General features: G+C 38.7%; 1 protein-coding gene across 2 annotated transcripts in view; it reads left to right on the top strand.

Moving 5' to 3' along the window:
• dock1 (dedicator of cytokinesis 1) overlaps positions 1–13,188 on the top strand; it is a 293,597-nt gene that overhangs the window by 96,450 nt on the left and 183,959 nt on the right. For both annotated transcript variants that reach the window (XM_053640698.1, XM_053640699.1), the window contains exons 21-24: positions 2,251–2,351; positions 2,545–2,673; positions 5,678–5,786; positions 11,094–11,164. In XM_053640698.1, coding sequence (XP_053496673.1) covers positions 2,251–2,351; positions 2,545–2,673; positions 5,678–5,786; positions 11,094–11,164 — 410 coding nt within the window. The remainder of the gene's footprint in view (positions 1–2,250; positions 2,352–2,544; positions 2,674–5,677; positions 5,787–11,093; positions 11,165–13,188) is intronic.

Here is a 13,188-nt window from a genome sequence, read left to right as displayed (position 1 = left end):
AGAGATATTTTACAGAAACTGCGAGACACAATATGTCCATGCAGCAGATTCAAGCCGTTTACATTTTCAGGCCCTGAAATAGCTCCAGCACCAGCTAAATCAGAACGTTCAGCCCTGTCTCTCTTCCTTTCAAGGCAATCCATGCAGAGATGCACAGTTTGAAAAGATGGAATGAGACAGTTTCAGGGGAAGCGAGAGGTTTGTTAGTGTTTTCCTGATAGGCAGAAGAGAACTTTAAAAGAGGAAAATCCATTAAGCTGTTTCATAAATTGAATGAACAGTTCTTTGCTTTGAAAGACATGATTATAATACTAATAATTTATGTTGTTTAAAAAAAAAAAAAAAAAAAGCTAATGTAATTGTCTTGGCTGTAAACGGATATGTAAGGGATAATCCACAGCTAGGTTTTTAACGCGCGACATGAGTGCATTAAAATCGTCTAAAGCACACCACGTAGCCGTGGATTATCCCTCTTATACCATGGTCACTTTCCAGTATTGACGAGTTAAAGCCGTCATTGAAATTTGACCGAAAAGATGCAAATAACGGTTCGTTATCGGTTCACATAGATAACGTAGTGCGACTAGATTTCATTTGTTTGAATGAATTATAGTTAATAGTAATTAGAGAAAGAGAGAGGGACTGTGCGAATGTATCTGTTCGCGTCTCTACTAATAACGAAGCTGTGAGGTTAACTGTGTGTTACTACGGTTACGGTTGTTTATAGGCGACGCGTTAATTCATAACAGTGCTTAAACTGACCGGAATCGCCTGTCGTGTATACGGTTTCAACGCACACCTTCCAGCCAATCAGAATCAAGTATTCGGACAGACCATGGTATAAGATACGAAAGGAAACAGAACTCCGGGGATATTGTAGGTTGTATCTGTGCTATATGATATAAAAATTTCTTCACAGCAACTACTGTTGAAATGTTTCATTAAACGCTTGTCTTTGTGAAATATGCTCCGGGCATGTTTTTCATAACCATAACACTTAAACACACCCATATGCGCGCACACAAAAAGCTTGATGGAATGCTGACACAATAATTGGGCAGGTTGCTTCTTGCAAAGTGAAGAGTTAGTAAAGAGTTTTGCTTCTTTATTGTGTCTGAGCTTATAAACGTTCCATTCGACTCCTTTTATGACTTACTGGTTGTGTTATTTTAAGGTATTAATATTATTTATTTATTTAATGTTACTGTGTACAGTATTAGGCCATGCATATCATATGAATTGTCGTCGTTTCTGCAGTAGAAATTCGACATTGTAAATTGCTTTCTAAGAAAGGAATAATATAAGCACAAGAGGCTGTGCTGTTCTAGGAAAACGATCAATGACCGGGAAATAGGTTGCGGTCCGGCACTAAGCAGAATTACTGTTTAGACCCTGAGTTGAATGGTTTCCTATAACAGCATGCATCTGAAGCGTTTTATTCCTTTTATACCAGAGAGATTTGCAAACATAATTAAAAATATATATATATATATATATATATATATATATATATATGAAAACAATGCCACATCATAGTCTTTAATGTAGTCACTAACCTAACATGGTCACTAACATAGTCGCTAACCTTTAATCTTAGGGGACTTCCACAAAACAAGTTATAGTAAACATAAACAGTCATTCCCTCACCAGCCGATTGATTATCTGTCTCTTGAAGTTAAGACACAAAAAACCCACGCAGCTTGTTATGTTACTGAGAAAATGTAAAGACCTCTGTACTGAAGACTCTCCTGTTTCAAACTTTATCTCTGACACTGGAGACTCCTTCCATAAACTTCACAATATCAGCAGATCTGCCATTCAAGTCCCTGTATAAATTATTGTTATTATAGAAACAATAACCCATTAGAATGAGCACATTCATGTGAACCTTGTAGCTGGCACTACTTTCAGACCTGCTGTTATCAATATATCGACAGCTTCTGACCAATCAGACTCGAGTATTCAACAAAGCTGTGCTATAAAATATTGTATTAATTATTGTGTTTTTCACTGGTTTCAAATTGAGGTCATTGATGAGTTCTGTACTCTGAAGGTAGCAGCCCTTACTGTATATCTGCTAGAAAAGTAAAGTTTTTATCTCTCAGTCTCATACTTTTCTTTTGAGTACTTTTTTGAGTCATGTTTTGGGTGACTGTTTCACCCTGTTAGGTTCATTTAAAAAAAAAAAAATAATAATAAAACTTAATATATGCTGGGTTACATTTTAATGAGACTTTGTGTCTTGGCTAGGTGTTTATAATTGGATTGATAGCAGACAGAAAGTTCCAGCATTTTAACCCTGTTCTGGAGACGTACATCTGGAAACACTTCAGTGCCACCCTGGCATACACGTGAGTGAATCTCATCATCATGAGTAACTGAATTAAAAAAATAATAAATGCTTATGAAATTTCATAATATTCTCACATCAGAAACGAGCTTTCAATCGGAATGCCGGGAGGAAGTGCTCAATTAACAATGTAGTAATAATAGTGTGGATGTGAGACTCAGGTATTGTATGTGGCGTGTGTGTGTGTTTAACAGGAAACTGACAAAGGTTTTGAAGAACTACGTGGACCATGCGGAGAAGTTGACAGACCAGCTTCTGAAGGCCATGAAGGCTCTGGAGTACATCTTTAAGTTCATCGTGCGATCTCGAGTCCTCTTCAACCAGTACGTTTCCTCTCTTATGTCCGGGTTTCCAAAGCAAGATCGATTAGTTATCCAGGTTCTAAAATCCCTTATATACGCACACCCGTGACCGCGTCACAGTAATTTAATTGTGGTTTTAAGCAAGCAAACAAACAAACAACAGCAAAAAACGGTACACTTAAGCCTTTGTTTTGTCCATATAATACCCTAATCTTTGACTTTTATGTTGCTTAGCAACCAAGGCTTAATGTTCACAGACTACATTGCATGATGGAAGAATAACTAGATAGGTAGATGTACTTTATTGATCCGCTTGATGAAGTCCCTAGGTCCCTAGAATGGGAAGCTTGCATGATACCACTACATCAGCAGTGCTGTAATTTATTGCAAATATTATTAATAATAATACGTTAAATTGAACGCTGGATTTTTTTTTTTTATCGTATTGCTTTTGTTGCCATTAAAAAAAATATTCTGCTTCCACTTTGTGCTATGCCTTAGAACACCTTTACCCATGATAAAATCACTGTAATGCATGCCTACTTATTGCGCTATTATGCTAATAGTAATTCTACTGAGTGTTTAATATAAGTATGCCATCCTTTCCAAAAAGCACACAAGGTATGCCTTTATTAAGTCTTTGCGTTGGCTATGAAACTTTAATGAAACCGAAAAAGGAATTCTGGCTGCCCATGGACCAGGCTGGGTTTTTATCACTAATCACAATGTACTATGAATTAAAAATGAAAACTGGTTCAGAAGCTACTTTCCTGTCCTGAGCCACTTCATGAACGCAGGCTTAACTTCATCTTTAATAACCCACATTACATCTGTAGACAGCTGGCTAGGGATGGGATTCTTATGTCTAGTCTCTACAGAGCTACTGTCTGGCTGCTCTAATTAAATTATCCAGTCTATATTGCATCGAGGAGCTGATGGAGACTAATGGAACACTATTTATGATCCAGGATTGAAATTATGGTTAAAAAAAAATTTTTTTTTCTTTCCATATTTTTTCACCTACTTCAAGTGGATGTAGTGTATAACGATTACCCAAATAGTGACTTCAGTATTAGAGTACCGGTGTGTAACCAGGCATTCGGATGTAGTTTCTACATCTACAGCAGGTCAGGTTTTGTATCTGATGGCGCTGTTATGTAGCAAAGCAGTAAAGATGAAGGCGGCGCGTCTGTAATGTACCTGGCTGGAGTCAAATAATCTTGAAAAAATTGAAATTATGTGTTTTGTAGATTTTATACATCACTAGCAACTATGGATAAACATTACAAAATGGAGCACTGAATAGTGAACAATATCTTGGCTTTATACAAATAGTAGTTTTGCTTAAAAATAAACTACTAGACAACATATATATATATATATATATATATATATATATATATATATATATATACACACAGCAAATTTACACTTATACAAGCTGTACACTCACTACTTTACATTGTAGCAAAGTGTCAAATATTTACAAAAATGTGAGGGGTGTACTCACTTTTGTTAGATACTGTGTGTGTCTCTCTCTCTCTCTCTATACACACACACACACATATATATATATATATATATATATATATATATATATATATATATATATAAATAATATAATTTTTATTTTTCAATCCATTCCAAAGCGATGCTCTCTAATGTACAAAGGAATTGCATCATTTCCTTGTTTCACGTTGGATCTCGGGCTGTAATGGGGCTTCTGTCTTGACTGACAGGGTTTGTATCTGCCAGCCTGGCAGGTGATGGAGGAGGCAGCAGGTCGGTGTTTGGGGCTGGTTCTGTGTAGCATAATGACCCCTAGATAAATTGAGTTCACAGGAAGTGATGAGCTCCAGGCCCACAGGGAAAGGACACACTGTCCTTTCTCTGGCTTATTCATTAACAGCCTTCAGCTGAGTGGTTGGGACGTACCTGTTCTTTCGCTGATGTGCGTGTCTTTGAAATCTCTTTGCCATTGTTTTCAGATATTCAGTGATTATTTCTGGCATTTGGGAGCTGGGTTTATTTTCCACTCGTTTGTTTCGGGTGTTAGGTTTTTCTTATGTTGTGATTCGCAATATTTCTGTGCAATGGATCTGGCTAGTGGGGTTTTTTTTCCTTCGGTTTTCCCTTTGTCTTTTCATGCGATCTACATTTCTTTCTGGCCATGAAGTAAGCTCTGTTTCCAGCTTTAAAGGCAAATGGATTTAGCTAAAAATATGAATAATTATAATAATTATTAATTAAGACATTGGACTTTTGATCAGAAGGTTGTGGGTTCAAATCCTTGCACCTCCAATCTGCCACTGCTGGGCCCTTGAGCAAGACCCTTAACCGTCAACTGCTCAGTTGTATAAATGAGATAAATGTGAGTCGCTCTGGATAAGGGTGTCTGCCAAATGCCTTAAATTTAATGTAAATTAATAAAAATGTGTTTATTTTTATTTATTTATTCACAAATAGATTCATTTGTTAGCCATTTAAATTGATGCCTTTTTCCCCCGTTAAAAATCAGCAAGAAATGAGAATGTTTTTGAAGATTTATAAAATGAAGCAGAATAAAGAAAGGCAGTCAGAAATCATTTTAATTAAATAATTCAGTCTTCGGCTCCTGGCTGCACCCCAACACCATTGATCTTGTCTGAAATCACTACACGGTCATGCAGAGAGAAGCGATTATATTCGGCATTTTAATAAAACCCAAAGACTAATGAATTATATCCCAGATCCTACTCATAATTTAATGAATATATGTGCGTTTGTGTTCTGGAGCATTGTTTTGAATGTAACACTGGTGGTCAGGTTATATTAATATGCTGCATTAGTGTACTGCATGAACACGCGCACACACACACACACACACACACACACACACACACACACACACACACACACACACACACACTAGACTGTCATCTGAGGCAGGGATTCCATCAGCTGGTATTTATTCCACAGGTTTTTGTTTTTGTTTTTAAATCATGCAGCTTAAATGGGGTGTGTGTGTGTGTGTGTCTTTCCATAGGCTGTATGAGAATAAAGGAGAATCAGACTTCATGGAGTCAGTGAGGAATCTCTTCACCTCATTCAGCATCATGATGAACAGTGACGTTGAGAGCACCAGCATGGTCAAGGTACATGAGCACACGGTCGCCCTCCGATGATGCGCATCACGCAAATGTCTGATCACCGTTGATTTGATATAAAGCTCATTTGGTAGGGGACCTCCAGGATTTTCTCCGGTTTGAACTCTCAAATCCTCCATAAAGCCTCATATCGGGTCATGAACCCTCTCCTGCCCTGCTGTATGCTTTAAAATGCCTCACTTTTAAGCTGTTATGGTCCAAAAAAAAATTGTTGGTGCACCTCTTGTTAGGACAGTGGACAATTTGACTGTGATTTTGCTCTCATGATAACAGCACTGACACCTATGATACTCAGAAAAGTGTATAATGTTCATTGATAATTTTAGCCACTGTACAAAATGTGGTTGATTTCATATTGAAATTTAGTTTTTCCTCTTTTAATACTTTCTTTTTATTGAAATTTAGCTAAACCAAATTAACATATGTCTTCATTTGATGTCTTCAAGCATTACATTGTCATATTTTTGCCCTGTTTCCAGCTCTTACTTCTAGAAGCCCCAAAAAAAAAAAAAAGTGTTTTACCAAAACAAATCCAAGGTTGCATCACATTTTCTAATGACAGTTCACATCACTGAAACAGCAGACCCCAAGCAGGATTAAAGGTTTGGCAGAAAATCAAATCGAGAGTCGATTAGAGACGGTCAGTGTTTTAGAACGACGAGGCAAATGTATTGAACAAGTACTGGAGGTTTTTCTCACCGAGAATCATTTAAAATCCTAAATACACGGCCCGATCTTAGTATGCATGCTTAAAAAGACATCATTAATCGACATGATCTGAACTGGACTGGTTCATAATCCTCAATTAATTCCACCTTTAAAGTTTTGAGGGAGAAGGAAATAAGTGATTCTGGTTGTTCAAGATGGCTGCCTCCATAATGTTAAAGCATTGAGCTTAAATGGGGAACGGGTAGTTTTTTTTTTTTTCTTCACTGTGTCCCAAACCAGATCAAGTCCGTATGATTTTTTTCAGTGAGATGGAGTTTGATGTAATGGATAGATTTGGTGTAATGGATAGATTTCCATTTCAGTGTAATGGAATAGATTTCCACTACACCATTACTTGCTCTTGTACTCTGAAGACTGAAAAGTCAGATGTCAAACAAAAAGTCTGAGCTGATTGACTGCATTTTCGATTAGAGTGAAAAACTGTATACATCACTTCTTTTCGCAGTGTGTGTACACTGCTTTGAAGATTGTGTTAGTGCGGTGTGTTCGTCATGGTTCATGCTGCAGAGTGATGCATGCTGGCTGTGTTTAGGATTCTGCTGTGTTCTTTCTGATCTGTGTGTTTTGTCCTCTTTCCCCCCCCTGTTTCTCTCTTTGTCTGTTTTCTCCTCGTCCTCCTCACTCGTGGACTCATCCTCTTTAGCTGCTCCTCAAGGTATTCTGCCATTGCTTTTCCTCTTTCTTCAATTCTGTCACTTTTACGTTCTGACTCATGGCCTTGAATCCTAACACAAGTGTTGTTACCGTCACACTGTTTGTGTAACATTGGAGTAAGAAGAGTCGCAGGAAAAGGAATCCTAATTAATTTCCATTATAAGCTCCTTATTCAGTGCAGCTGGATCTGGGGGAGGCGTTTTAGAGAAATGAAACGGTTAATCTCGCGTACTGATGTGTGTCCTTGAGGAAAGAACACATGGCAAAGAAAACGGTTACTGAATGTGATTGTGCCCTGCGATGGATTGGCACTCTGTCCAGGGTGTACCCCATGCTGCCTGGGATAGGCTCCAGGTTGCCCGTGACCCTGAAGGATAAGCGGTATAGAAAATGGATGGCTGGATTTTCCTTCCTTTCTTCCTGAATTCTTTAATCTCCTTCCACCTTTTACCTTCTTTATTTCCTTCCTTCCTTCCTTCCTCACTTCTACCTCAACACCTCTTTCATCTCCTTCCACCTTTTACCTTCTTTATTTCCTTCCTTCCTTCCTTCCTTCCTTCCTCACTTCTACCTCAACACCTCTTTCATCTCCTTCCACCTTTTTAAATTTTTTATTTCCTCTTCCTTCCTTCCTTCCTTCCTTCCTTCCTCACTTCTGCCTCAACACCTCTTTCATCTCCTTCCACCTTTTTAAATTCTTTATTTACTCTTTCCTTCTGCCCCAACACTTCTTCAGGATCCTTCCACCTTTTACATTCTTTATTTCCTCTTTATTCCCTTCCTTCCTGCCTTCCTTCCTTCCTTCCTCACTTCTGCCTTTACACCTCTTTAATCTCCTTCCACCTTTCACCTTCTTTATTTTCTCTTTATTCCCTTCCTTCTGTCCTGTCTTCCTGCCTTTCTTCCTTCCTTCCACCTACCCTTCCTTCTACAATCAAATCTCCTTCCACTATTCACTTTATACATTTTCCTTCCTTCTTTCTCTATTCCTTCCTTCCTTCCTTTCTTCATGCCTTCCTTCTTTCTCTATTCCTTCCTTCCTTCCTTTCTTCATGCCTTCCTTCTTTCTCTATTCCTTCCTTCCTTCCTTCCTTCATGCCTTCCTTCTTTCTCTATTCCTTCCTTCCTTCCTTCCTTTCTTCATGCCTTCCTTCTTTCTCTATTCCTTCCTTCCTTCCTTTCTTCATGCCTTCCTTCTTTCTCTATTCCTTCCTTCCTTCCTTTCTTCATGCCTTCCTTCTTTCTCTATTCCTTCCTTCCTTCCTTTCTTCATGCCTTCCTTCTTTCTCTATTCCTTCCTTCCTTCCTTTCTTCATGCCTTCCTTCTTTCTCTATTCCTTCCTTCCTTCCTTTCTTCATGCCTTCCTTCTTTCTCTGTTCCTTCCTTCCTTCCTTCCTTCCTTCCTCCTCTCTCTTCATCTATACCTTTTTCCACTCTCTGCCTCTCTCATTTTTCTTTTCTTCTTTTCTCTCCTCTTTCTTGCCGGTAGCGGAATAGCTTTACTCCCATTTTTTTTCTTCTGCCAGCAGCTTATCCACCTCCTCCTTTAGGACTTGTTCTAACTGCTACTGCAGTTTTCTAACAAGACGAACTTCACTCCAACACTGCAGCATATACGGCGACAGCAAACAGGCTCAAAATCTTGATTACAAAGCACTAAAAGCGAGTGCCACCTTATCATTCGCTGGGCAGTGCCTGCCGGTGGTGGGCTCTGGAGACTCTTATGTAATTTGGTTCTTTAGTTTTCAAAGGTAAACACTCGAGCTGCCCTCATTTCAAAGCTGACACTTCAGTCAAATCAAATCTGTATCAGAGTGGGGGGGGGGGGGGAGAGAACGAGAGGACGAAAGAGAGAACTAGAGAGACCCCATCAAAGGAGAAGCTTCACAAGCCTCTTACGCTCTTGCTGCTCTCTGTAGATTCCCCCTCAAAGCTCCTGTGTTAATGAGCGCTAAACCAGACCCCAGGCCAGGAGATGAGCATCACAGCCTGCAATTTATTCTCACCTGTTCACCACAGGCCACAGATTCACTTTTCCTAGGACAGAGAAAGAAATAAACATGCTACCTTCTTTCTGAAACAGAGCAGCCATGTTCTTTTCATGATTGACATTAATCAAGAACCCACACATGTATGAAATTGTATTTCATGTGCTCTTTCCCCGTCACGCATTTTCTCCGCCTTGAGTACTCAGTGCAGTTTCAGCTGTGGCGTCAAGCAGGTCCGATTGATTTCCTCATCACCTCTGCGCTGTTTGTTGATTTGCTTAGAAAAAAATGAATAACTGCCTCGTTTCTGAAACAAGCTCCGCTTCCCCCCCCTTCCCAACACCTTTGTTCCAGTGTGTCACAGCGTGAAAATCAATACTGTATCCTTACTCAGAGACACTTGTTTTACAGTTGTTCAGGACTGCAGGTTTTCCAGCTTGTATTTACGTTCGAGTATGTGTGGTGAAATATCAGTACGTAATGATATACCACAGTATTTAGCAGGTACAGTATTATGGTGAACACTTTAAATATGTATATATATATATAGCAAAACAATACATGTAATTAGATTTTACATTTTACAAATGCATATTATCGTGATACAGTTGAATAGCAACTAAGGCTTAAGACCAACATCTTTCATTCCTGTTGTGAAAGGTACCTACGAAGATAACAAGTTTGACTGCCACAAAATAATAAATGTAAGGTGTTAGATTTCAAAGGGGTTCCGTATTTGTTTGATAAATTGCGATTTTACAGATATGACCACAAAAAAGTAAGAAATAATGAAACGTAACTGGTTATTGTACGTGTTTGTATGTTTATTAGAGATGCGCCAGTACTTAATTTCTCAGCTGAATCTGATAGCCGAAAACCTGGGGGCTCTGGCATTTATTTATTTTGCCTGTTGGTTTGTCCACTTGTCCAAAGTTGACAGTTCTTCTGACTGATCACATTTATCCTGATGCGATCGTCGTCTTCCAGCATGACTCGACAACCCGCCCCCCCCCCCCAATCACAACGGCTCACTGAATGGCATGATCTGTAATGCAAATGCCATGGCCTTCATAGTCACCAGATCTCAATTGATCTCAACCGAACACCTGTGGGAGATGTTGGAGGGATGTGTTGGACAGCAATCTCTACCACCATTACCAAAACATGAAGGAATAGCATTTGGAAGAACGGTGTTCATTTCTCCAGTACATTTTCATAGAGTGGTTGAATCTCTGGCAAGGTGCAGTGAAGCCGTTCTGCTGGTGGCCCAACACATTACTAAGCCGGTTTATGTGGCTTTTTCCTTTAATTTATAATCCATTTATAGTTAATATCATTTACGCACTCCTCCATAGATTTGACCTCTTATAGGACTCTGTCTAAAAGCCCTGTATCATAAAACGCCTTTAGAAATGAAAATGTATTACGTGGACTCGTGAAACCGATTCGAAGGCGCAGCAGAGAGAGAGGCGAAAAACACTGGACCCTCTATCAGCCGTTCCACTGCTATCGATTGTCAGTGTGTGAAGGCTTATTTACAGCTCGTGAATCTCTGTGCTCAGCATGGGGTCTCTGACTCGTTTGGGCAACAACGCATCAAGGAAGAATCCAGTTAGGGAGCTCTTCAGCGTGGGGTTTGGAGACCATGGAAGGATTTGTGAAAATAATCTTTCACAGTTTGTCAATTTGTAAACAGTGAGAATGTTCTGTTGATTTGTTTTCTGCACACTTATTTGCAAATTCTAACATCACACAGATTTTCCTGTTTTATTATTATTATTTTTCCATCTGTTCCTGATTATTAACCATCATTTTTGATCGGTGAATTTCATTGGAAGCTAACCGTGTCGCTGTTACATTCATCCCTCTTTGTATTGCTTGCTCGGAGGGTTTGATGGTGAATATGTCTTCTCTTATCTCCAGGGTGCAGCGTTGAAATATGTTCCTACCATCGTCAATGACGTCAAACTGGTCTTTGATCCAAAAGAGCTCAGGTGGGTTAACCTCCATCATGTGTACAGAATACTTACTGCTGCACAGACACTATGCTTAGATGCGTTTCTTTGTTTAATAGCACTCTTCTTCTTCTTATTCTTCTTCTTCATCTTCATCATCTTCTTCCTCTTCATCATCTTCTTCATCTTCTTCCTATTTTTCTTCATCTTCTTCCTATTTTTCTTCATCTTCTTCCTCTTCCTCCCCTTCTTCTTCTTCTTATTCTTCATCTTATTCATCATCTTCTTCTTCATCTTATTCTTCTTCATCATCTTCTTATTTTTCTTCATCTTCTTCCTCTTCCTCCCCTTCTTCTTCTACTTCTTCATCTTATTCTTCTTCATCTTCTTATTATTTTTCTTCATCTTCTTCCTCTTCTTCTTCATCATCATCATCTTCCTATTTTTCATCATCTTCATCTTCTTCCTCTTCTTCTTCTTCATCATCATCATCTTCTTCCTATTTTTCTTCATCTTCTTCCTCTTCCTCCCCTTCTTCTTCTACTTCTTCATCTTATTTTTCTTCATCTTCTTCCTCTTCTTCTTCTTCTTCATCATCTTCTTCCTATTTTTCTTCATCATCTTCTTCCTATTTTTCTTCATCATCTTCTTCCTCTTCTTCATCATCATCATCTTCTTCCTATTTTTCTTCATCTTCTTCCTCTTCCTCCCCTTCTTCTTCTACTTCTTCATCATCTTATTTTTCTTCATCTTCTTCCTCTTCTTCATCTTCTTCCTATTTTTCTTCATCATCTTCTTCCTATTTTTCTTCATCATCTTCTTCCTATTTTTCTTCATCTTCTTCCTCTTCCTCCCCTTCTTCTTCTTCATCTTCTTCTTCATCTTATTCTTCTTCCTCTTCTTCTTCTTCATCATCATCATCTTCTTCCTATTTTTCTTCATCTTCTTCCTCTTCCTCCCCTTCTTCTTCTTCATCTTCTTCCTCTTCCTCCCCTTCTTCTTCTTCATCTTCTTCCTCTTCCTCCCCTTCTTCTTCTTCATCTTCTTCCACTTCATCTTCTTCATCATCTTCCTCTTCCTCTTCTTCTTCATCTTCATCTTCTTCCTCCTCTTCCTCCTCTTCCTACAAAGGGATGATTACCGCTCTGGATGGTCCACAGTTTACATGATGAATGCTTACCGTGTTTGTGGAATTTGCTATTAAATTCTTTCAGACTCTGGTCAAGTGAAACGATGGTAACAAAAACAGCAGATACTGGGGTTTTTATTGTATTCATATATTAATCTCATTATTTAAATGTGTTTTAAATCAATTTGTTGGAGCCAGAACGCTTTCATTTCTGAGCTGTCCACCATCTATATTGATAGTTAATTATTGGCTTACTTGTTTTTCAGTGTTCTGAACTTATTCAATTTGTCAAATAGGCTAATAATTATAAACCATCACTATCAAAATTATATTTAATATTGAGTTTTTTCTTTGTGATTTGCACTGCTGGTTTAAAAAAATAAAATAAAATCGCAGACTACCTGAGAACCAGTGTTCTGGGTACACTGGCAGGATGCATACTTGGTCATGGTATGCTCACTTAGCCATGGAAATGGAGACAGTGTATGACAGTCAGTGCTGTTCTATGCAATCTTCCTGTCCTATTTTTAGGTGAACATATCGTCTGGGGAATTTTAATTTAATTGACTTAGCAGCTTTAATGCAACAGTATTATATCAAGGACAGAAGTTGCGTAATAAAAAGAAACAGTGGATCACGGTCTCATGATCAATGTATATTCACTCCGAGAGAGATAATTATGTGGTGCTGGTGCACTGATTGTAAAGAGGGATGTAGTAAGGAGATGTAACGCACGCTCCTCTACAGCTCGCCCGTCTCTCAGTCCTCAGCAAACGCAGCGAAGAGGGCCGTAAATTAAATCTAGGCTGAAGATAGGATTTACATTCTGCAAATTTGACAAATTAGGCGCTCCTCGTTCTTGTGATTTTGTGCAGGGGAAGAAATAAAGAAATGCTCATTCAGTTGGGGCTCTTAAATGCCCTTTTGAAAGAAA

Source organism: Ictalurus furcatus, chromosome 13 (assembly GCF_023375685.1).
Source record: "Ictalurus furcatus strain D&B chromosome 13, Billie_1.0, whole genome shotgun sequence".
NCBI lineage: Eukaryota > Metazoa > Chordata > Actinopteri > Siluriformes > Ictaluridae > Ictalurus > Ictalurus furcatus.
Note: the sequence above shows the minus strand (reverse complement) of the source record. Positions and strands in the feature narration are given on the sequence as shown.